Here is a 24,309-nt window from a genome sequence, read left to right as displayed (position 1 = left end):
AGATTTTTTCATCTATGGAGTTCCAGAGAATATGAAGGGCCTTGATCGGTTTGTTAATAAAAAAAGGTCAAACTCCTGTTCAGTTTGAGTTTGATCCTCAAACCTACCAAGAATATTTTCTTGCTACGTGCTGTACAGGTCAGATTTTGATGATTACGTTTTCATCAGGTAAATAAGGTTTTTGGACCACAACACCACAAAAATCCAAATGGATTTTGAGGTTACGGGTGTATACAATTTACGTTCACGTTTGTGTTGTACGAGTTTGATTTGTTTTGTTGGGTAAAAAAAGAAAATTATTCAAATTTTGACCCGAGAACGATAAAGGTACAATTCCCTTCACAGCACTATTTGAGTGTAAAGTTATCTTTTCAAACGGTTTTCTAATGAGCTGGGGGACAAAGGAATACACCCGAGTGAGTCAATGACTGCCATGGCACATTTATTAAAACAAAAATGATCTCAACCTGTTCCTGCTTTGACCTTTGTGATGACAGATGAGACGTTTCATTGGTCCTCCAGCGGTGGATTGAACGGTTTTCATTTTGATAATAATCACATGGATGCAGAACAGATATACATTCAGGACATGAGAATACATGTTTATTCAAAACAAAAAAAATGGAGAAGGGTTTCATTAATGGGACAATCTTTACTTCACCAACAATCACAGTGAATTCTGGAGCCTTTCATAACAACAAACTGCTTGTTAGTGTCAGGTAAGGTAAGTGATGAACTGGCTGTAGATGACATGTTTTCTAGATGGTTACAGGGCTATTCTTTATGACAAAATAGGCATCTGGTAAATTCACCTGGATTTAAAATGATATTCATATTTGAGAATGTAAGTGAAGGAACGCCTGAGGAATCAAGCAGGGAATGCAATGAGAGATAAATGAGAAATACTTGTTTAATGAAGACAGCCAACATGGTTTGTCAAACGTGAGAGAAAGTGATTACCACGGTATTATGACCCGACACGGTTCCTTTTCTCTCCAACAGTTCCCAGGGATTGTTATTCTGCTGGATTATCCTCTCATCTTCACAGAGGCAACCTCCCAGCGAACCCCAGATGTGAGAACATGGCTGTGTGTTTTCTACAAGCCTCTTCATCCATATTCATCACCACGGGCGACCTGAGGAGAAGTATTAACTTCAAGAGGCACGGGCTGCCTAATTACACAAGTGCCATTTTAGGGGCATGAGTAAAAAAAAGATAAGAGGACCCAGAAGCATTTTGCAACAAACAAACCAGTATTTTCTGTTTTGAAGAAGAAGGATACAAAGTGACTAATGGCTGAATTAGCTGATTTAGAGAGGTAGTAATGGAAAGCGTCTGTTTTACAGAGGCGTCTCACTCCACGGGTGGAATATTTTAAATGGAGCAAATATAAAAACACAAAGAGCATGTGTAACGGACAGTACAAGATGGAAAAGAAGCCATTAAAATGTGCCCAGATACATTCATAGTGCAGACAAAACAATCCTTTACTTTCTAGAAGCTCACTGTAATGATAATATATACTAACACATTACCTAACGTAGTACATTTAACTCTTTACTCATATCTCATTTAAACGTGGTTAGGTGTTCTTACTTCCTGTAAAGCTTTTAAAAGACCACCCTGATTAGTAAAAGCCATAGATATAAAATATTAAATATATTTCTATGATAAAAGTGCTTTATAACAACTCTTTACAGCTACAGTATTATGTGTTACTCGTATCAACTCATTCTAACGCTGCGTTACAAACTAAAAGCTTGGAACCAAACAATTACAATGTCCGGAACAAAAAAACAAAACACCAGTGGCAAACTTCATTACAGTGCATGTGCAAAAAAAGGCCTTGGCAAGGTGTAAAATAGAAATACTCTACTTTGATAGTAATACTATTAACTGTATATAAAACGTACTATAGTCCCAAGAGGTCCAACCACCATCTTGGTTTTAACAGTGGAAATCGCTTTGGCACCTTGCTTGTTTCCTTCATGTGACTCCATGGTGTCACTGAGAGGCTGCAGCTCAGGTCTGAAGGTCATGGCTCCCTTCTCTTGACCTCTGACCTCAGTGTGGAGGGGGATCTGTTATTGTCCGTCAGTAGAGACCGTTGATCTGCTGTCAGGTAGACTTCCACAGTGGGCTGTTGTAGATCCAACCTTCTCCCTGCGTGTGTGTGAGAGGAGAACAAATGGAGAATTGGAAATTAGGTAAGTGAGAAAGTGTCTGTCGTTTGTTTTGGTAAATTAACAATTTAAAAAGACCACAGAATTTGTGTTGGTACTTAGAAGCTACAGTATATAGTGTATACATATATATGTCTTGTCCTTTTGTACTGTTTTAAGCTTTTGTAAGAACTTTTATGAATTGTAAGGTGTCCTTGGGTGCTTTGAAAGGCTACTCAAAATAAAATGTATTATTAAAATCTCAAAATTGTGGACACAAGAAAAAAAAAAAGTTATTGATATTTTAAAACATTTTTCTTTTGTCTCCCTTTCAGGGGTTCTTCTTTTAAATATGAATGCATATATGATTTTTTTCTTTCTTAAAAAGTCCCTTGTCTTTTCAATAGCTTCCATATTATGTGACCTAATGACTCGACTAGACGAAAGTCACATCTTTTTCTATTCTCTATTATTACCTTCATAATATATGATGCTGTTTTTATTGAAAATTCTTGATTCTCCATGTCATGTAACCCAGTGACTCCACATCAATGCAGGATTGTATTGCTACTTTTTGATATAAATATTTTAATGATCAGTAATTTATCATCAATCTATATCATTAATTTGTGACGAATACAAAAAAAAGCCTAACACAACATCCTTCTGTTATATAATTAATTGTGTGTATTTTGTTAGATTCCAAATGGCAGACTAAAAATGAGCAAAACACTAGCATCAGATATCTGCGATAATATCTGAATCATGCAATTGCAATGTAAACATTTACCACAGTAAATACTGTTTTGCTATGTTTCCTACACCAAGTGCAGATAGTGGACATCAAAAACGTCATCAGCCAAAAACCATGGCAACAACAAGCCCCCCTCCCCTGCGGCCCAGCCTTATATCACAGCGTTGTTTATCTCCTCCACTGTACCTCTTTAGTGAAGTATTTGGGGGTCCAGGGTTTGTTGTCAGCTGTTCTCTGCCTCTCGTCTCCTCTCTGCCGCTCCTCCAGCCGGTGTTTATGCTCCGTGGCCTTGTCGATGTTCGCGTCCTTTAGCGACTTGGTGACATGTTGCCATAACCGCCTAAAGGCAAAAGTAAAACACACAACAAGAACATTTAAAAGCTGCCATATCCAGAGCTGGCAGGTAACTAAGTACATTTAATCAAGTACTGTACATAAGAACAATTTTGCAATACTTGTACTTTACTTGAGTATTTCCATTTTATACTACTTTTTTTCTTTTACCCCACTACGATTCAGAGGTGAATCGTGTACTTCTACTCTACTACATTCGTTACTTTACAGACTTTGATTAATTATGTGAAATATAATCAACACTTAAGTCAGACTTTAGTTACACTTCACAAGCTAGCCTGCAGTATACAAAGTCATTCAAACTAGCTACTCCTTTACCAGCTTTGATAACACATGAATGCATCAATAATTATGATCAAACCACATCATATATATCATTCGGAAATGGACCAATTTGCATAATAAGTGCTTTTACTTTTTGTATTTTGATCCTGATACTTTTGTACTTTTACTTGAGTAACCTTTTGTATGCAGGACTTTTACTTGTAACAGCGTATTCCTACACTCTGGTACTTCTACTCAAGAACAAGATGTGAGTACTTCTCCCACCTCTGGCCACATCTAGCAGTACCCTACTTGTTGGAGAAAAGCATTAATATGTCACCTGGATTCTGTCCTTGACTGTTTCTCGGCAGGCCGCAGCTTCTTCCTGGTGACCGGGAGCTTGGTGGTGTCGATCACTTTGGTCTCTCCGCTGCTGTAGGTGAACTCCAGCGTGCCGTTCCACTCGCCCTGAGCTTTGCACACGATGGTGTTGGTCGGGTTGTGTTTGACCTCGGCCGTCACTCTGAGTCAGCAAAACAGAGACATTGTCGTTGGGAATTGTTCTGTACGTCATCTGTATACCTGCATTCGGTGCATTGTTAAATCTGATAAATAAAATACCACATTGCTCACAAACACCAGCTATAGATGTTCTTGATTATGAACCCTGTCTCCTAAGTTAATAATTATAAACTACAACTGATTTTAGTTCTAAATGTAGATAACGTTTTACCTGCATTACGTTTTGAAGTTGTTCATTAAATTAAGTAATTAAAGTAAAAAAAGAAAATAGATAAAATCACTGAAATGTGTTTTTTGTTTTTATCCTAAGGTCTTAAATGTCCAAAACTCATGACATAGTATGCCATCAAAAATCATAAAGGTTCATAATAAATTAAAAATGGTTTAGTATTCAATAAGAATGTGCTGAAAATATCAGCGTATTGTATTCTATCAAATGTCTTTAAAAAGTCATAGTAAGTATAGTTTTAAAAAATGTAAAAGGTCATGGTATTGTATTTTTTGTTTCATAGTTTAGTAGCCATAACATGCAAACAAATATCATAGTATAATGAGGTAGAAGAATCATAGTATATTATGTAAAAAAAGTATCTATGCAATAAAAATGTTACAAAGTGAAAGAGAAAAAAAGCATGGTCGAACATCCCAGAAAATATTGAATGAGAAAAGTATAGTATGCCAATAAAGGTCATTTAAATTAATAGTATTGTATTCCATAAGGTGTCATAAAGAAGTCAGTATATTGTATCAAAAAGTCATATGACAGTATGCCAACACATTTCTAAAAAGTATGACTGTCAGAGAATAATACGCATAAAAAGATTATAGTATGCTATCAGAGTAACATATTACAAAAGTAATGTACTATGTTTTTCATATTTTTCCATATTTTCTAGATACAATACTATGTCGTTTTTCCGATATTTTCGACATACTATGTTGTTTTTTGTCAAATTTCGAAATATAATACTATGTTGGATTTTCAAATATATTTTGGACATACTACACAATGTCGGGTTTTATTAATATTTCCGACAAACTATACTATTTCTTTTTTTATATATATTTTGGACATGCTATACTATGTTTTGTGATATTTTCAACATTCTATACATTGACGATTTTCTATATATTTTAAACATACTATACTATGTCGTTTTTTAAATATATTTTCAACATTATGTCGTAAATATCAGAAACTATTAGACTTAGTAAAGTATTTATTGTGTGTACGTTGTTTGTGATAAACTGTTATTTAATACAATAACATTCTTGCAAATATTGAACTATTTGATATATTATATAAAAAAAGGAAAAGACATATCAGCCTTGAATGTTAGCTGTGAGAGTGAGATGTAACGTTTGAGGGCAGCAGGAGAGAACCCTCACCTGTGGACCTTCCCTCCGTAGAAAGGCTTGGTGTGGAAGGTGACGGTGGCAGAGTAGCCGCTCTTGACACAGTTGATGGAGACTTTTCCCCCCAGCTCCACCCAGGGCACGGTGAGGATGGAGCGGGCGTAGGCACAGGGCAGCGTGAACACGTACTCCTCGTCATGCTCCAGGAGACAAAGGACCCCTGAGAGCCAAGAGGAGGAAATAGAAGAGGATGAAGTCAATCTTCAGATGAATGATGGGAGTAGAAATGCACTAAAGCGCAAGATAAGCAGAGATGACATCCTGTTAGTGAGAGGTACTTTCAGTGGAGCTGTAAAACATTGAGAGAAACCTGTTTATGGTGAGCTAATGACTAAATGTGGTTTGGTAACAATTAGCTGAGGTATGTGGAGCTAGCAGATTTCTCTGCACACAGCCTCTCTTTGTCTGAATGTATAATCAAATGTTGGAATAATTACTACTAATTCAATCTATGTATGTAGATATTTGTATTCCAAGCCAGTTATGTGCATGATCTTTATTATGCACAGCAGGCAGTGTAGAGAAACTGGCACAGAAACTTCTACAGAAACATTACATTAAATAACCAGGCACTTCAGTGTGCTCCTACATGGAGGTAATATGTAAGAAATAAAGTGGAGTACTTTTTGAGAGTTTTCATATCTTGTGTATAGGCAATAAAACCAGTTTATTTATGTAACCACAATGAAGGCAGCATTCGGCCTAATTGTTTTCTATACTACAGTATGTAATGCAAAATACTCAGCAACAGTTAATATCTTCTTCTGTGTTTGCGAGTCCATGAGAGTCTTTACACATGACCGACACCAGCATCATCTGTGTCCTTCAGCATGGATTAATGTGTAATAAACAACAACTCTAATGCCCGTGAGATGATTGTCTAACTGTTTGTCATAATCACGTTTCTCACCAAAATGTGCACAAAGATAAACTCTATGCGGCACCAGTGTGATGACAACAAGCCTCTATGTGGTTCTGAATAGGTTATTTTCTACAGTAGGAGTACCATGATGAATTATTATTGAAAAGCTCAACTGTATGTGTGACATGTATGATCAATTGTATCAGTATGTCACCCTGTAAGCCTAAACACGAGACATGAGTTGTTTTTTTTTACGAAGGAGCAACCAATCTGTGAACAATACTCTTTCAAATAAGTCAGTCGTGCATTCATAATTCTACCTGAGCTCTAAACTTGCATTCTCTCCAATAACCAGCAGGCAGTGATTCCACAGTTGCAAAAATAAATCAGATTGTATAAAAGTCGATTAAAAAAAGAAGTCGACAATCAAAATGCCAAACTCTATACAGCATACCAATTATAGAGGTGAATATGTGCAATAGTCCAAAAGGTAACAACATCCACCAACCAGCACCTCTAAAGCTGCATAATTAGTAAAAGGTTGTTAGAAAATGTCACTCTAAATGGAAATGAAATGTCAGTATCTAACTATTGTAGGTACTAACAATGGTTTCAAAGAATGGATAGCATAAATGAACAATGTTCACATGATGGAAGTAACATTCATCTGACCATATCGCCCTCTAGTTTGTGTAGCTATTAATAATCATTGTACTTTAAGCCATAGTATGACCGTTAGAAAGTGTACATTAAGCCTGTGCTGATTGAAAAGGCCAACTTGAGCCCTAATCACAATGTTGTAAAGGTCCAATCAAAACCCATCATTCTGGCTGAATCAGCTGCTGTATCCCTCTCTGTTGCTGACTCACTGCCAATCAGTGAAGTCCAGGCTATTCCTAAAACCCTGTATCAACTGCTATCAGGGTTGCAGCCCTGGCAAAAGAATATCCAGCAATCAATAGTTCCCGGGGTGAGGGTCAGAATGTGCTCTAATAGGCAGCATCAGGCAGCCGGTCGGGGGGGCGGTGAAGCCTGAGAAAGCTGTACTGTCTGACTAGATGAGTTCAGGTGTCCAGAAACAGTCGATCGGGCTCAAGGACTTCCTGTGTCTGTGCTCAGGGTGACTCATCCCCAGCAGCGTACTGTACATGGTGTAATGGTGCTAAGAGAGGACTGGATTATTGACTGCCATGGGAGCGGGATCATAGTCTGTGTGGGTCTCGATATGCCTGGTTCATAAAATCTATGACATGAATCCTGATAAGTGACATGCAGCCTTATATTCCCTTCAGGACAGGAGGCTGTGACGGACTGTAAAGTGAGATTTTCCAGAAGAAAACAAATATTTGAGAACTGTTTGACCTTTTGTTCCTTCAGCTACTAAAGCTACAAACGTGAGCTATATTTAATGGCAGCATGTTTTGGTTGGAATCCATTTTAGGAGCAAAGGTTTGAGCAAATATTACAGTAAATGTGAATTACATTTATCTTTGCTCAGTGTTGGTAAGAGTTACTTTTGAACTTGTTTCCTGGTTTAAACTCATCATTGTGACATGATCAAGATTGCATTATTTTGCAGTATGTTCAACATGGATTGCTGTTATATTACTGTATTAAAAAAACGTTTTTACAGAGAGGTCATGTTGTGATGTATCTCACCTTCTCCCACCATGGACACTCCTATAGACATTCCCATGAACTTGCTCTTGGTCCACACGTGGGCGTTGACGCACATGCTCTTCTCCCGGCACTCGCAGTAAAACCCAGACACAGGTGGATGATGGGACACCTGCTCGGCCACAAACCGGACAGTGTAGCAGTCTGCTGGTGAGTCAGCGCCCTGCTGCGTGTTGTTGGAGCCCCTGCTTGGCTCCCAGGAGGACCCCTGGTTGGATCTGACCAAAGGTTTGACTTTGTCCCGAGGCACTTCCCAGGAGCAGTGGAAGGTCTCCCCCAGCACGGGGTTGTAGGGCTTCTTGGCCACGGCACCTTTCCGGCCCTCGTGGAAGGCGGTCAGGTAATACTCCACAAACCGGACTATCCGGTCCTCGGCTGTGGCCCCCGCTGTGATTGACAGGAACATGTCAGGGTGGGCCATGAAGTTGGCGTACATCTCCAGGAGTGATCGCTTTTCCAAAATGAAGGTAGGCAACACCACCTATGAAACCCCAGAGATTTGAAAGGAAACCATTTCTTAGGGGAATGGCTCAACAAAATCTCCTTTATGACCAGAAAACCTTATTTTCATGAGCCTGCACAGTTTATTTTTGTAGTTTACTTACCCGTGTAAGGTCCATGCCCAGTTTGAGCTGGGAGAGCAGGTGGAGGATGATGCTCCGCTGGTCGTCCAGGACTCCCAGGTCCTCCTCTTCATTATCCTCCGTATCTGTCACCTCTTCAGAGGGGCTGATGTCTTCCAGCCCTTGGTGGTGCTATGGAAATATGGAAAAATAGAAACGTTAATGATTTCACTTTTCAAAACTAGAGGAAGGATTAAATTGAGTGTCTGGTAGAGTTTATTTTTTACTTTTAGAATTTGCTATTATCACAATACGAACTTAATATTTGAATTTTTCATTTCGTAGCTCGAAATGAAAAATTCAAATATTGCTCTATTCATTCAGACTTGATACATCATGAGATGATTATTTTATAATTGTATTGTTGAAAATAAAATAAAAATCCCATTAAAAGACCAAAACCAACAATGAATTAAGCTAGTTCGGGCTTCATATTTCTTAAAGTTAAAACAGCTAAGATGTACAGTATAGTTTTGTTGGGAAAAAAAGCATTTAATAAGATTTGTAATTTCAAATATTATAATATTTTTCTGAAATTATATTTTTTCGGGTTGCAGAACTCTTAAAAAAAGATTAAGTCATTGTCCCTCTATACCCACAAAGCAAGACATATATTACTTGTGACAAGGAGATAAAATGTTGGGAACCATTAATAGAAGTCTGATCAATATTCTATATCAAATCTCATTGTCACTTTAAATGGCTAAGAGCAGAAGAATTCCAGCCTTTTCTAACACCGACATCCAGCTGTCAATACCAATGAGAAGGTCACTTCACTCATTAAGAGGCCAGCACTGGACGTCTTACAGAAGCAACCTTTAAATACCAAAGCACAAAACCTCATTTAATCTTTTCTGCAGCCCATTCATATTCCATTCAGCTATGTCAACCCGCCCTTCAATTTTAGTAGGGCTTAAAAAAATGGATGTTCCAAAAAAAAACGATTCATTAAAACAGTTGATATTCTGTATTCCTTTTCCTGTGGAAGCATTCATCTTTAACCCTGTAAGTCTTGTGTGGTCAGCCTTTTTACACATTAATGTAACTACCTCAATGTCAATTATTAATGTAAACATTAATATTTTTTATTATGCAACAGGACAGGTAAGAGTGGTTTATCTTACCTCCATGCTAAGTTGGTATTGTAACTCAAATATAACTTATCGATCCAATATCGAATCGGAAATTGAAACAAAATTGGAGATCAATTTCAGTGTTTCACATCAATATTAGAGGACAACAAATACCCAGAGTGCCTCATGTTTTCTTCTAACAGCTTTCAGCCCAAAAACAACTCAATGGGTGTGTGACACTTGGCGTTGGTCAAAGAGCAGAGAAGTTATTCATTCCGTTTGTGTTACAGCATTCAACCGGAAACGGATCCAGTGGAGGATAAAGAAGCGCTGATGCCTTTGATATCTCTGGGCAGGAAGGAAGACACAAAAGAGGGTGATGTATAATGCAGGAAGTGCTCTAAAGCCTGTGGGTAACAACAACTCTTTTGTACAATCCCCCAACTGCTCTACATCTTCTGTTTCTATATGTGGCAATAAGCTGTAATGAATATTTTTGCACCTTAAGGATGTCTAATTTTAGTGTAGCTGCTGCTGTAACTGAATGAGGGATCTGAATCCAAACTGAAGCTCCCAGCAGCATCATTGCATGAAGGAAAATAGATTTCCAGGACCAGAGTGCATGCCTGCTATGAATATTTTATTTCATGCATGCCAAAAGCTCCACACATCCACTCACATTAGAAGCCATACATTTTGAAGACACAAACTCACACACACACACTAAGAGGGAGCATGCTTGAACACACAAGTACAGGACTCCCAGGAGCTGCTTGGTTCTCAGAGCAGTGATATATATAGAAGTGTAAGGAGGGAGAAGAGGGGAAGTAGGTAGGGGGAGGTGTGTTATGATTGCAGTGGTTCTAACTAATTAAATAGGCTCTTGACAGCAAAAGGAAATTGCTGCTGAAGAGGGCAGAAGAGCGGAAACCCTCGAGTGGATTTATCGCTGGACTTAGTGGTTGTCATTAGCTAAGACTTTTTAAATGCAGTTTAACATGTCCAGAAGTGGGTAATAATATACCCCGTGTAATAAATAAGTACGAAGAGTGTTTGGATTCATAGCTCTACATTACGAGGAGGAGACCACCATAATAACTCAGTGGATGTTTGTGCAAAATTTGAAAGTCATTTCAACAAGGCATTCCTGAGATTTCACGTCACGATAATGGGATGGATGGACAGCCCCAAAATATTATACGTCCAGTCACAGCTTTTTACTGCCTAGAGATACAAAAAGGTTTCAGAATGACTTTTGCCACTAATGTTGGATATTAAAACATGACTGAATTAATTATTATATCACATCTTTTAACTGTTACTACTCTCTGTTCTGACTGCAGTCATAGCACAATAATACACTTTGAAAGACTAGTAGTATACAGTAGTAGTATACAATAGTAAGATAGTATGAATGAATATGATCATGTGATATAAGTATTAATAGACTATAATGTCTGACATAGTAATCTGATCTGGCCTTGCCCCCCCAAACCACTGCTTGTGCTAGGTTGAGCTAATCTAGATGGGGTTGAGAATTGAAGAATTGTGCTCCACAATTGGCGACTTGCAGAAGGATGATAATTGTAAGTGTACTCAGCATTTTTAAATGTATTTATTTTTGTTGATTTGAAGCTTTTAAGCCTGTTAGCTTAGTGGCAGTGGCTCGAGGTACGTTACAGGAACAGAGGTACAGAATCCTTAGACATTGGCAATGTGGATATTTGTAATGGGGCACATTATATATTTGGTTAATATGTTGCAACTACATTATTAGCATCATTATACGTTAATAAGTCACTTTAAACTTTTTAAATATTAGTTGTAGGATATTTACAGGAGTGGTGGACAAATACCTTGACAGTTGGACTGCTCACAACCAACATCCATGTATTGGGGTTGTGTGTTTGTAAATGCATGGATGCACGTGGTTGCTGCTATTGCAATTTTACACTTGTCTCTAAACAATAACCCTTTTTTTTTAACTTTTGAACATGCTGTGCGTGTTAACTTTAACCAACAGAACCTCCCCTGAAGGCCAGTTTGTTCTATATTTTATGAAGTCAACAAAAGCTTTTCATCGTTGGAGGAAAAGGGTGCTTCCTTCCCTAATCAGATCATCTTTACTGCACCAAGTGAGCTCTGTTGAAGCCCTTATGCTGCCACTACACTAAGGATCCAATATCCAAACCAGAAGCAAGACCAACAGTACACCATGCACAAACACTCACGCTGCATTGCTGTGTAGCTACAGGCTTGACCTGCATTGAACTGGATCTCATCTCCAAAAGGGCAAAAAGTAAGCCTCAGGAAAACAAAAACAATCCAGCCAAAGGATAGAAGTTATAGCTTGTGTCCCCACAAACCGGAAAAGAACACACAAGGTTCAGTGTACAATCCAATTAATGAGGTACTCTCCATGGAAAACCTGTCAAAAATGGCACCTTTTAACGAGTTGGAGGCTCTGATGGCCACTGCAGACAAACACTCTTCTCCCTCAGCTGAATTTGCTGACTGAGTGAGCAGCTAGAGGAGTCCTGGGTCTTGTTAAAGAGACGTACACTGTGGCTGAGTTGAGGTGGTGAGCTGCTGTTCATGACTCAGAGTCTCTGCCCACCACCCACTCTGAAGAACAAGGGGGAGGGGGAAGAAAAAGCTCAGGGAAAGTCCCAGTGACGTTTCCCCTCTGCGTCCTCCCATCATCCCTCTGCCTTGTTTCCCTGCATCTCTTTCACATCCTCTGGTCTCCTCCCTCTCTCACGTGGCTCCCCTGCCTTTACCCCTCCTTCCACCTTTCCTGATTGTATCTAGGACAAGTGGTGGGAGTAGTTCTATCAGCATGGAGTAGTTCTATCAGCATGGAGTAGTTCTATCAGCATGGAGTAGTTATATCAGCATGGAGTAGTTCTATCAGCATGGAGTAGTTCTATCAGCATGGAGTAGTTATATCAGCATGGAGTAGTTCTATCAGCATGGAGTAGTTATATCAGCATGGAGTAGTTCTATCAGCATGGAGTAGTTCTATCAGCATGGAGTAGTTATATCAGCATGGAGTAGTTCTATCAGCATGGAGTAGTTATATCAGCATGCTTAATTACCACTACTGTGGCAGTGGGATTCTACAGTCATTTTTCTGCAAACTCTTTAACACATTTTTACTGCATGTCCTCTCCTTTCTATTTCACACTTGTTCATCTTTCTGTTACTATCTTCTTCTCTACATCTGTTCCAGCTCGACAGTCTTCCTTTTTAACAGACTCATTTGTTATGAATTCTTCCTCACTTCCTTCACCCTCGCTCGGCCATTGTTTCTTCCATTCACCCTGCCTTCCCTTATCTCCTCATTCATGCCATCCGCTATTCTGTTTCATCGTCATCTTCCTCCTAAACTGTCCCCCCCCCCCCCCCCCCCACCCCCCACCCTTCCTGTTATTTTCTCTCATTCTGAGTACTTTTTTGTCCACCTCTCTGCATCTCTCTCTCTCATCAGGGGAGAGTGTGGGCGTCTACAGAAGGCTTAGATAGGACATGTCTGCTTATGCTCTCACTTCAAAGACTCCTTTACTTCCTCGGTTTAAACAAGCCTTAACTTTTAGCTTCAACGGCCATCCTCTTCATCCTCTATCATCATCTTTTCCATCTGACCTCTTTTTTGTGTAGTGTATGAGACTCAACATCCTGACCCTTTTGCTATAGGAAACCCCCTCTGTCTGAGTGTTAATCTTTCTAGTTTTACCTCTGAAGCTTGTATTTCAGAGTAAAGTGGATTCCTCCTCTTTATACTCCTTCGGGAAGGCATATTGTTAACATTAATCACCAGTCAACACCAGTGCCGAGAGAACAGCTTTGTTGTGCAAAATACAACAAAAGGAGATTTTAATTGGTTGTGTTTCGTGCTGTTTTTCCACCTGCTTAGATGTTAAACTTGACACCAAACCCTGAAGTCTTACAGGGCCAGCTTACCCCGTCAGAAACGCTCGCAGAATAGTTAAAAGAATTAGAAAACCAATCCTTTCACACCTCAACAGTATTGTAAAAAACTCATTATAAAGACTTTTTGCAAAGCAGTAAATCTTTGGCATTTGTGATAATAAATAACCGGTTAACTGACGTGTTAACCACAACACGTCAGTTAACCCTCAGTGAGCTGTGTCTCAAGTTTAACAGTAACATCAATCCAAAATCACTCACAAACACCTCCTGCTGATGTTTAGACACTGTTAAGTAATCACTAAACTACAAGCTGTCCATGGGCTCTATACAGTACTTTCCTTTATTGAAATATGAATCCCTACCTGGAGGAACAAGATATATTAATACATTGACGGGTTCGAAGTAACAATATATGTTCTTTATTTTCTTATCTTCTGGTGTTTTTTTTTAAATGTCACCCTCCAGAGAGATCCTGAAAGTTTATAAGGTCTTCCAGTTTGGCATTTATCTCAAAGTAACAGGTTGTTTATACTTGAATTAAAACATTTATTTAGAGTATAATGCCACTGCGCCAAATATAGCTCAAGTAGCTTTGAAGCTCACATTAGGCACTTTCACTCTGTAGAACAGCATTTCATTAAATACATGATGTTAAGCAGGTTTCTTCTTAAACTCTTCAGATTCAAACAAATCACAAGGATGTCATACGGGGGGGGGGGGGGGGGGGGGGGATTTTGCAGCCATGTAATAACCCCTGTGGCAATGTTGTATTTTGATCAGCAGCTTTAAATGTATTTAAATGTTCACAGATGTCCAGTCAGACTGCACTGTATTTGCTATTTAGTCTCAAATTAAGTCATACAATATGTTGCACAGGGAGAAGACACAATACTATGTTAATACTTGCATTTAGTTCAAAGACATTTGAGTATTTTAGGCTAGGGAGTTGTATTGTGAAACAGCAGAGCAGAGCTCACACAGGGAAGTGACAAAGTCTGTTCTCGAGAACCAAAACACAAGAGAAAGTGGTGGGAAGTGACCCAAGTGCAACACGAGATACATGACTGCCACAAATAAAGCCCAGGCTTAGAAATGCACCACTCGAGTGGTTAAAAATGAGAGAGCGAAACTACACTGTTCCAGAATCGGACCCCCCAAATCTCTCTTACTTCTTCAAAAAACATGAGGCTGTTTGAGCCCCTCATGTATAAATTATAACGAGTAGTTTCATCCGCACAGTATCTAATGAGGGGATATATGCAGACACAGTGGTTACAGAGACATGCTTACACAACGATAAAACAAACGGTACACCATGACACTTGGTGGTGAGTCATCCTGAAGCTGAACAACTCATCACACCACGTCTACATTTTAAAAACACAGAGCACAAAACAATGGGACTGTTCCATTTTCTTTCACAAAAGTCAGATTAAATAATAGCAAAAGGAATATTTGGGTTTACTTTGGGCTATCCTAAAGTTCTGTGGACCAAACCAATAATCGATTAATTAAATCAATAACTGTCAGATTCATCCATTATTGAATTAAGCTACAGCCCTTATATGAACATGACAAAATGTTCTTGTATGTGTGAAAACAGTATGAGGTCAGTTTTAATTAGAAGACTGTAATTCCTTCTGTGAGACAAAAGAAAGTATTTTCCGACAGGCATATGACATTTCCTAATCCCTAATCTAAATCTAGAGTTAAGTAAAGTCAAAAGAGTGGATTACAGAGTGAGTCATGGGTTGATATTTTCCACACGGAGCTAAAATGTGATCACGCTACTCTTTGATGTTTTCACTACAGGACCTTTAAGCCTGTTAATAAAACCAAAAGGAGCTGACTGTAGTGAGCACGTTTAGAAGCAAAACAAATCCTATCATTTCAGATTAAATAAGGGAAATGAACCATTAAAATAAACCTAGAAATATAGAGATTGTTAGACAGTGATGTCATTAGTATTAAAGTCTTACAATTATTTTTGTTCTAATAAATCTCCCCTCTGGCAGTGAAACAGCCTAATATGAATCGTTCAGAATAAGAGATGGACGTTAGAGGACGTTGCTGCCCTCTGCTGGAATTAAGAATACACAATAAAATGTTAAAATGTTTTATCTGAAAATGCCAAAAAAAAAAGAAGAAGCAAATAAGACTTGGAAATATTTGTACGAGTTTCTAGAGGATTTCCACATTAAATCTTTAATTTAAGAAAAACCAAAGAAGATTTCCCTTCCCACACTGCCTTTCTATGTAAATGAAGAACTGACTGCAGGTCTGCCATGGACTTCCTGTTCTCCAGCAGCAGCTTATATCCATAGTAATGCAGTGGACAGGTCTTATATGTGTCAAGGGAGTGCACTGGTGCAAATGCATCGACCATCCGGATTTCTGCAAACGCTGGCAATTTCCCCCCATTTTCCCAGAGTCACGCACAGACCCCGTGCTCACCCTTGCTGGCTTCATACTAGGTCTGAATATCAAACACTACCGTAGTGCTACATAATTCAAATAGCCAACCGTTATTATTCTGGGGTAATGTAGTTTCTGCCTTGCACTCGAGACTACTCATGAGATTACAGGGAGGATGGAAACTGGAAAACTACCAAGATTAGAAATTGAAGATTAGATCAGGAACCTTTAGCAGCATTGGAAAAGGAAATTATTTTGTTCATGATTTAGGGTGGGGTGACATCTGACCAAGAAATACTGAAATCAGAGATAAATAAGACCATTAAACCAATTTTTTGTTGCATACTAAAAGCATCAAGTATCAGTTTTAAAACCGTCTTGATCAGAAACCTCCTGTGCACTTGTACCCTTCCACAAGATGGCAATACAAATCTCACCAGATCTAACTTTTCCCTGCCGAACAATACACATGCTTAAATGTCATCCAAAGAACACGCCCTATCTCTGTCCTTCAACATCTAAACGCAACCTTTAGTATGTGGACAAATCTCCTCAGCCTTCCCACGTCACTCTGACTGGACATGCAGTGACGAAGCTGAATCTCATTAAAAGATGAATAGACGTGTCAAGCTGGACTAAGGCGCCTTAGAAATCTGCACCGCACCTCTTCCGTCTCTCTGCCCTTCTGCTTCAAAAGCCAGCCAGAACATCTTTGAAGGCTCGAATGAAATCTGGTTTGAGCTGCAGGCGGGAGGAAAGTGCAAAATACTACAGAGCAGAAACGGGCTGGAGTAAAATCTGAGAGGGAATCAAAGCCATAAAGTTGTGCTATAAAAAAATAACAAAAAGAGCCGGAAGACCAAAACACCATACTGAAGGAGTCAGGTCTTTCCGAGAGCTTACATTACAATGTTTTTTTCACCATTCACATACAGTAAACAGTGCAACTTAAATGTTATTTGGTGACATTTGTGTCAGCTTCATTCTTACCTCTTATTGTTGCAGCTACTGGTGTGGCACAAGTCTAATATTTCTTGAGGTAAATGTTTCCCTCCTAATGTTCCTGCTGGTCCTTTATGGGTCTCCATAGTATAATACAATTATGTAAGTCCGCTCCCAGATGATCATTTTTATAGTTTGCTCAATTCCTTTATCGTAATCTATGACAGACATTACTCATTACTGGATCACAGCATCCTAATGGCACACTTAGATGGGCAGGAATGTACTGACAGTGGCAGGTCATTGCAGACGGTTGGCTCCGGCCCTCTGGATCATAACTGCCATCCCACTGATGGTCTGAAATGTCTCTAAAACATTATGAGCTGCCCTCCCTCTCTGCTCTTAATTGTGCTCCATGAAGTATGTTGAACAGCTCGGCAATTAGCTGGAAATGGGTTGACACTGCAATGCTGTAATGCTCATTTTACACTCAAATGTCAATAGAAAATGATCATTAACATGACAAATTACAACTCTACGCCTCTAGATTAGACTGCTGCCAGCCCAGTGGAGTCCCTCGTGGCGGTGAGTCAGGGCATTGCTTCACTGCTCACATAAGGGGTGAAATGCCCCCCCCCGTACCTTGTTTTGTGGTTAGATTTAAATGTGTGTCAGCCCTTTTATAAGATGTGTAAACCTATGTCAGGTGATCCATTATATGTCAAACGTTTGAAACAATAGCTTTTATGATGGTATTATATTTGAGTGAATATCACTTGTTACTTTTACCATAGATGGTCTAACAATTTTTTATGGTATTACCAGCTTTCAATTTATGGTGTTTTAATCTCCTTTTAAGTCTGTATTCATGTCAAATTTTTATGCTGGTTGCCCTTATTATTTTTTGAAGCCCTTTGTGACGTTCTGCTCTTTAAAAGGTGCTGTTGTACATATACAGTTACTTACTTAATGAGGAAATCCATAAGGGCAAAATAGTAAGTCATAAATAATGGTGCATACTGTCCTTTGATGTTAACAATTAGCATTTTCACAAAATGATTAAGAAGTCTGCCTTCCAATAAGAGAGCAAAGCCCTCTAAGCCTCACACTTTTACCCAACTGGCACACATTTACTTCAGTGTCACTGATACAGGGGGTCCGGACAGTCAGACCTCCCCTCGCTGCACCAGGCAGGCCAAAACATGAAGCACCCCCCCCCCCACCCCGGGATCGGCTCAGTTCCAGCTCTTTACTTTCTGACCCACTTTTTTGACAGCAGCTCTGTTCAAACTTTCAGAAGCAATGCTTCCCTTGCTGGGCAACAAGGTTGAACATGAGAAAATGAAAAGAAAGTGGGGCAGAAAACCAGAAAATCACTGCCTCGACACGACTGCTAGCACTGATTCGTTTCTGAGTCAACTCCAGTGAATGTGAAGTTTATTTAATTCAGGTTTTTTCTACCGTCTCCCATTTTGCAAGTAGCATTTTACATTGAATTAACTTCACTACAGCAAGAGAATAAACTCACATAGCCTTGAACAGATCAGATATATCCATCATAGTACTTTTTAACTCAGCTTCTTTGTTTCAAGATCTGTTTTCATCAAATGTTAAAGCATTTAAGGAAGCACAGTTATAAAAATGTCTTTGTTAGATTTGAGCGCTTACATCATACTCAAGGCTTGTGCTTAAGGCTTTTATAACTTCATGGTCTTTTGTATATGTGTTTGCATCTAGGAGCAGAATAAAATGATCCCTGATTTCTCTTGTTGTTCAGGGTTTTTTCTGCAACCCTTCTGCATGTCAGCGCCCTGGAGAACAGGGTGTACTAAAAAATAATATGTTATACAGTATATTCTCCTTCACAGCTTCACCTTTTGTTTAAATGTGTTCATTTGTTTAAAAAAACATGATGGCGTCAGCTGAAATGTCAAAACTAACAGTAATCAACAAACCAAAATGTGATGTCTTGGTGACTACGTCCATATACTGTACACTATCTCCTAGATGAATGGCTCAGTCCTACAGTGGTCTGTTCCCACATCTGAGACACTATAAACTCAGGTATCCCACAAACCAAGACAAATAGGAAAAACAAGACAGAGGATTTAGGTGATATTTGTCAACATGACGTATTGTTCCTCACCTCAGCACCATGGGACAGGCTCCTTTTCCTGAAGGCCGGAGAGGGCTCGGCTGATCGGAGAGGCATCAGACCGCCGTTCTTCAACTGCTCCCCTGAGGGTGACTTTGGTACAGTCCACACAGGAGCAACATCTGAAAAAACCACAAGGTCAGTTAACAACAGAGTTTACAACAGTGAGAAGGAGAAGCATTGGGGTTTACAAGGATCTGATTTGTACTGGTGGTTTGTGTGAATACATGTTTGATTCTGGGTCAGGTGAAATCTATATTAATGAAAGGTACTAGGGAGACCACTGAATCACACTCTAACAGACTGAGAGGTTCGCATAAAGTATACTGTGTTATTGTTGACAGATGCTACACCTCAAGATACTGCGTGTCTCTGTTAAAATGTAATATTTGTTCATTGTTGTTTCCTGGCCTGTTATATTGCCTGAACTAAAGTCATATACAGAAATGATGATTCATTTTGACTCCGATCCACAAACAATAACATTTTCCGCATAAATATTAGAAATCTACATCCTCTACAGTCCATATCATGCTGTAACTGAGCTTTGAAACAACTTCACAGCCATTTAAAGAGAAATACCTAATCTGAGAGTACAACACCTGTCTTCACATACAGAGGATGAACTGTGAGGGGATCATTCAACTTTTTGAGGCCACTGATAAGCGAAACCCCTTTAAATGTATTTCAGTCAGTGTTTGTAGCTATGTGCTATTGCACCTTCTTGGAATGATAATGCTAACATGCTACTCTGTGATGTTTAACATATTCAATGTCATCCTTTGCTACACTAAACTCAAAGTCTATCTAAAGCTGATAGGATTGTCAATAGTTCTGCAAGCGAGTCTTGGAGAAATTCTCATTTTTACCTGGTTATGGCACTTGAGGGAATGTGGATCCCCATAGTTATTTCAATTAATTTGGTCTTGAACATATTGTATTCTTGTTTTTACAAAATATTGCTATGCAAATGAATGTTCCTGAACTGAAATTGATTGTTTCCCATGAGATTTCGCGTATAGAGTAATTGCCAAATTGTGATTTGCAGATGATATGAGGAAGAAAACGTCCATATTGAATATCAATGTCGCACATCTAGCAACTGCAAATTTAGCTTCAATCAAATACAAAATAATATTTGTGGTAGTGATAAAAGTTAATGACAAACACAAACTTCCCAAACACAGGAAGAGCAGGGTTTAAGATACTGTAATAGAAAGGCTCCTTAATGGATATCTGTTCAACAGCCTCAAAAACATCTCTATTACAGCTATTGCACTAAACCTATTTCCCATCTCCTGCATGAACAGACTCATCAGAATCTCTAAAAAACATGAAAAAATAACTATAACCAAGCCACAAGTTTCCTCATTTAAAGGCTTCTTGTATTCATCACAGTATTAGATCGCATTTCAAAGCACTGGTAATGGAGCACAGGCCCTTCTCTCTAGCCCCGGTGCTCTATTGGGTTAAAAGTGTAATGCACCAAGAGGCCGTTCTTTGATACCCATTAGTGAGAAGCAAGCTGCGCTGACACAGGTTGGCATGCTGGAGAGCCTGAGGCGAGCCTGTTTCCACAAAATGAGCAGAAATAGCCCTGAGGACGAGTCTCCGCCTCGGTCAACTGACAGTTTATCTGACTGGAACCAAAAAGTATTAAAAGTGAACCTCCTCCAGCTGGCCTCCTGTCCAATGGAGACATGAGCAGGTGGGGCTCTGCCTGAAGGCAAGTGAAATGTGAGAGTTGTAGACATAGAGAAATTGATACTTTAAAAACATAAGGTTATTCTCAAGACATTTGGGGGTCAGAGTTTATTTTATGAAAATGTTTTAGGGAAAACATTCTTAAAATAGATGTGTGTGTGCAAGTAGCTAGTTTACAAATACATCTACAGATACATCTACTGGTACTGGTGCTAGTGAGCAGGGGGTTGTCTGGGCCATTGGATAGGGGCATGCAGGTGAATCAAAAGCCCGTCGCAAATCAAACAGTGGAAAGACAAACAATCATGCAGTTTCCAATGGTTTTAGTTTCCATTTCTGGGCTTTGAGATTGATTCAGATATTGTGACGCTTTCCCATCGGATTCTCACCCTACATGTTCCTCTTGTGCGCTCTACTTTTAGTTTTAAAAGTATCTGCTCTTTCTTATTTTGTTATGCTCCAAGGGGTTTGCAAGGTACATTTCCTTTATGGATTTGAATGTCCGTAAAGGGAAATGTACTGCGTGTGGGGTAAAAGAGACAAAGGGTTGGGCTTCAAGCAGCATATTGCAGAGAGAGAGGGAAGCTAGAGCGAGCAGCAAAGATCCTCTGTGATCAGCTGATAATATGCTGTCTGGTTTGTGACTGGCAGGTTTTTGGTGGGAGTTTGCAAAGATCCTTCAAGTTCCTTGACTGTCTTTGTGATAACTAGAGCTGACTCAGAAAATCTGCTCCTGTTGTGCAATAAAAGGAGCCTGGAGGGACAAACGTGCCAGCCAAACTCTGTCCAACCTCATGCTCGGCTCTCTACCAAAGAGTCAGTTGCCCATGCAGTGGCAAAGCTTTCCTGTGTGGGCGGAACAGATCCATTCAACCACCCAACCGACCAGACAGTCACTCCTTTATCAGCTGCATCAAATCTGGATGCTGCTCATGCCGGTGAGCCTCAATACCCATCACTTGACATAACCGAGGATCCGAACAAAAAAATCTCCTCACTGAGGTGTGGGGGGGACATGCCGGAAGCAAGGAGCAGCTGGACCCCCACAGGAGTTATCAGCCAGGCAGCGTAAGGAAAGAGGTTTGTACTTGCGGCCCGGTGGTCCCATTCCACACCACCCCCTGTCAGATGAACAGGTACAGGGCAGCGTGACTGTTGGCGCAAAGAGAAGACCAACAAATTGTGAGGACGGGCAGATTGGCGAGGGATCCGGCACCCAACCAACCCAGACCCGAAAAGATACTCCCAAAGTCATACAGTAGATAGAGTTTGATCAGACTTTCTTGGCTTAAATACTCCACTAAAAACAAATGCACCTGTAGGGCTTAAAACACAGCAGCTGTCATATGTTTGGATTTACAGCAGTAACAATGGATTCTAGTCAGGACCCGTGAGATTAAGGTTAAGGAAGCTAGCAAACATCCATTTCCCTAGTCTTGTCCTCTAGAATATCCAGGGGAAGTTCAAAGGGTTACTTGAGCCAGAAGGGACTTCATCCTTTCAGCATCTACTGATCTACAGGTTCTACTCCAAGTTGGAAGTAATTGTAACACTTTTACAGAGAGGCATTCAGGAAGCATTCAAATTGGATGCCTGAACCGCCTGATATGACGATTTTCATTGAGAAGTACGGCAGCATGAATTGAGACAAAAATGCATACACGCTTAATCCAGGAATTACGGAAAGAACTATAGTTCCTGGTGAGTGCACCACACACACAGTAAATGTATTCCTGGCTAGTTTACAGCAAACATCTGTCAGTTGGTACACAACCTGTTTAGTGTGAATAAACTGAAGAAACTAAGTATTATCTTCTTCTTCAGTACACTTAAAACAATCGACCTCTCGAATTACAAGGAGGCAATAGTGTGTAGCAGTAGAAAATAAAGGTCAAGAAAAGCTACATAATGGAGATGAGATGGTTTTGTCCACAGCAGAGAAAATGAATATGCTGCAGATGCTTGTGAAAGTTTGACGGGCAAAAGTGAACTTTTTTTTTGTGAATTACTGGTGGCCATTGGGGTCCATTGTAACTGCTGTGGATCCAAACTGACTACATCTGCCGTCTTCCAAAAAAGGAGCAATAAACACACTCAGAGCCACCTTTCAGGCCTACAGGTAGTGAATGTTTGGGGCTCAACAGATTTTGAGTGGAGTATTACTTTGAATCATACCTAAAATGGTCTACCGGTGGGTCTACCTTCCACCTTTGGGAACTATTTCCTAATCCAAGTATTAAGCCAATAGAACCACCCTTAGGCTGAAATTGTTTAAATTGAAACAACTTTATTGGATCCATAGTGATCTGGCACAGAGAGGGTTAAACATGGCAGAGGTCTGACATTTTAGGCACCAGTTTGGATTCCTTTGGCAAAGAAGTAATCCTTTGAGAAGATTTAAAAGTGCATAGTATTAGTCATTATTAAGTCATCATTCACACTTCTGACATGCATATGGGGAATCAACCTGGAAGGCCTTCAAGGATTATGTAAATAATATTGACAGTAAAACCAGAACATACACACTTCACATTCATGCTTGTACTTGGCACTACCGTTTTAAGGAACTATTGGTATTTCAATGCAGTTGACAACATTGAAGACACACAATAATGAACTGAAAAAAGGCACAGAACAAGACCAACAACAGTAAACTATGACAAAAAACATAAAAGGAATAAAATAAAACTATTTAACACATGAATGCAGCATTCAACAGCATTTACTACAGACATTGAAGTTCATGGTACCCATCAGGCAAGAGCCACAGTCCAGCTGCCCTGGAAGGCCCTTGCCACTGGGGCTAGGCTCTGGAGGGGGGCACTGGAAAAGCAAGAGGGATGGGGGAGATGGAGGGGTCGGGGGCTCCAGTAGCAGCACTGGAACAGGGCCGGGGGCGGACTCACCGGAGGGGGCTCCGTGGCCGGCGTAGTCGCACTGGGACTGAGGCGGTGGCTGGCTGTGGCTCTGGGTCTTTTGGAGGATGTTCAGGCACTCTCCCAGGCAGCTGAGTGTGGCGGCTGACGTGGCTTTGAGCAGCAGCAGGTCCTGGTCCAGACAGGAGAGAGGCCCCCGGGGGGGGAGAGAGTCTATGGTCTGGACCAGGTTCTTCTGCTGGCCCTCTGCTTGGGACATCACCTGGGGGGGGAAGCAGAGTTAACAATAAACTAAAGAAACCACACCTTTAACTTTGACTGTAGATTGTGAGGATTTACCCCTTCATGATATTGGCTATTTCAACTTATTAACTTGAAAGTAACAATAAATTCAGTGAGTAATTACATGTGTTTGCCTTTTTAAATGCTGGGGGATTTTTTTATTTTCTTCTTTCCCTTTCTTAACTATCCAATGAAAAGACCAAACGCAGCAATGACAGTTTAAACCACTTTCATATACACCTTTCACCACCTCATTCATTGATACGGTTTTATTTGAGTGTAAGAAGTGACACG

The 24,309-nt window shown here is 39.9% G+C and overlaps 1 protein-coding gene across 2 annotated transcripts in view; it reads right to left on the bottom strand.

Annotated features, from left to right (window-relative positions):
- Positions 1–417: 417 nt before the first annotated feature.
- LOC117477538 (oxysterol-binding protein-related protein 10) overlaps positions 418–24,309 on the bottom strand; it is a 59,622-nt gene continuing 35,730 nt past the window's right edge. For both annotated transcript variants that reach the window (XM_034124216.1, XM_034124217.1), the window contains 8 exons: positions 23,764–23,995; positions 19,145–19,275; positions 8,618–8,767; positions 7,995–8,493; positions 5,447–5,633; positions 3,876–4,058; positions 3,104–3,257; positions 418–2,164 (listed from right to left, as the gene is read on the bottom strand). In XM_034124216.1, coding sequence (XP_033980107.1) covers positions 2,120–2,164; positions 3,104–3,257; positions 3,876–4,058; positions 5,447–5,633; positions 7,995–8,493; positions 8,618–8,767; positions 19,145–19,275; positions 23,764–23,995 — 1,581 coding nt within the window. In that variant the 3' untranslated portion in view covers positions 418–2,119. The remainder of the gene's footprint in view (positions 2,165–3,103; positions 3,258–3,875; positions 4,059–5,446; positions 5,634–7,994; positions 8,494–8,617; positions 8,768–19,144; positions 19,276–23,763; positions 23,996–24,309) is intronic.

The sequence above is a fragment of the Trematomus bernacchii genome, unplaced genomic scaffold (assembly GCF_902827165.1).
Source record: "Trematomus bernacchii unplaced genomic scaffold, fTreBer1.1, whole genome shotgun sequence".
NCBI classification, from domain to species: Eukaryota; Metazoa; Chordata; class Actinopteri; order Perciformes; family Nototheniidae; genus Trematomus; species Trematomus bernacchii.
This window is presented reverse-complemented; position numbering and strand designations above follow the sequence as displayed.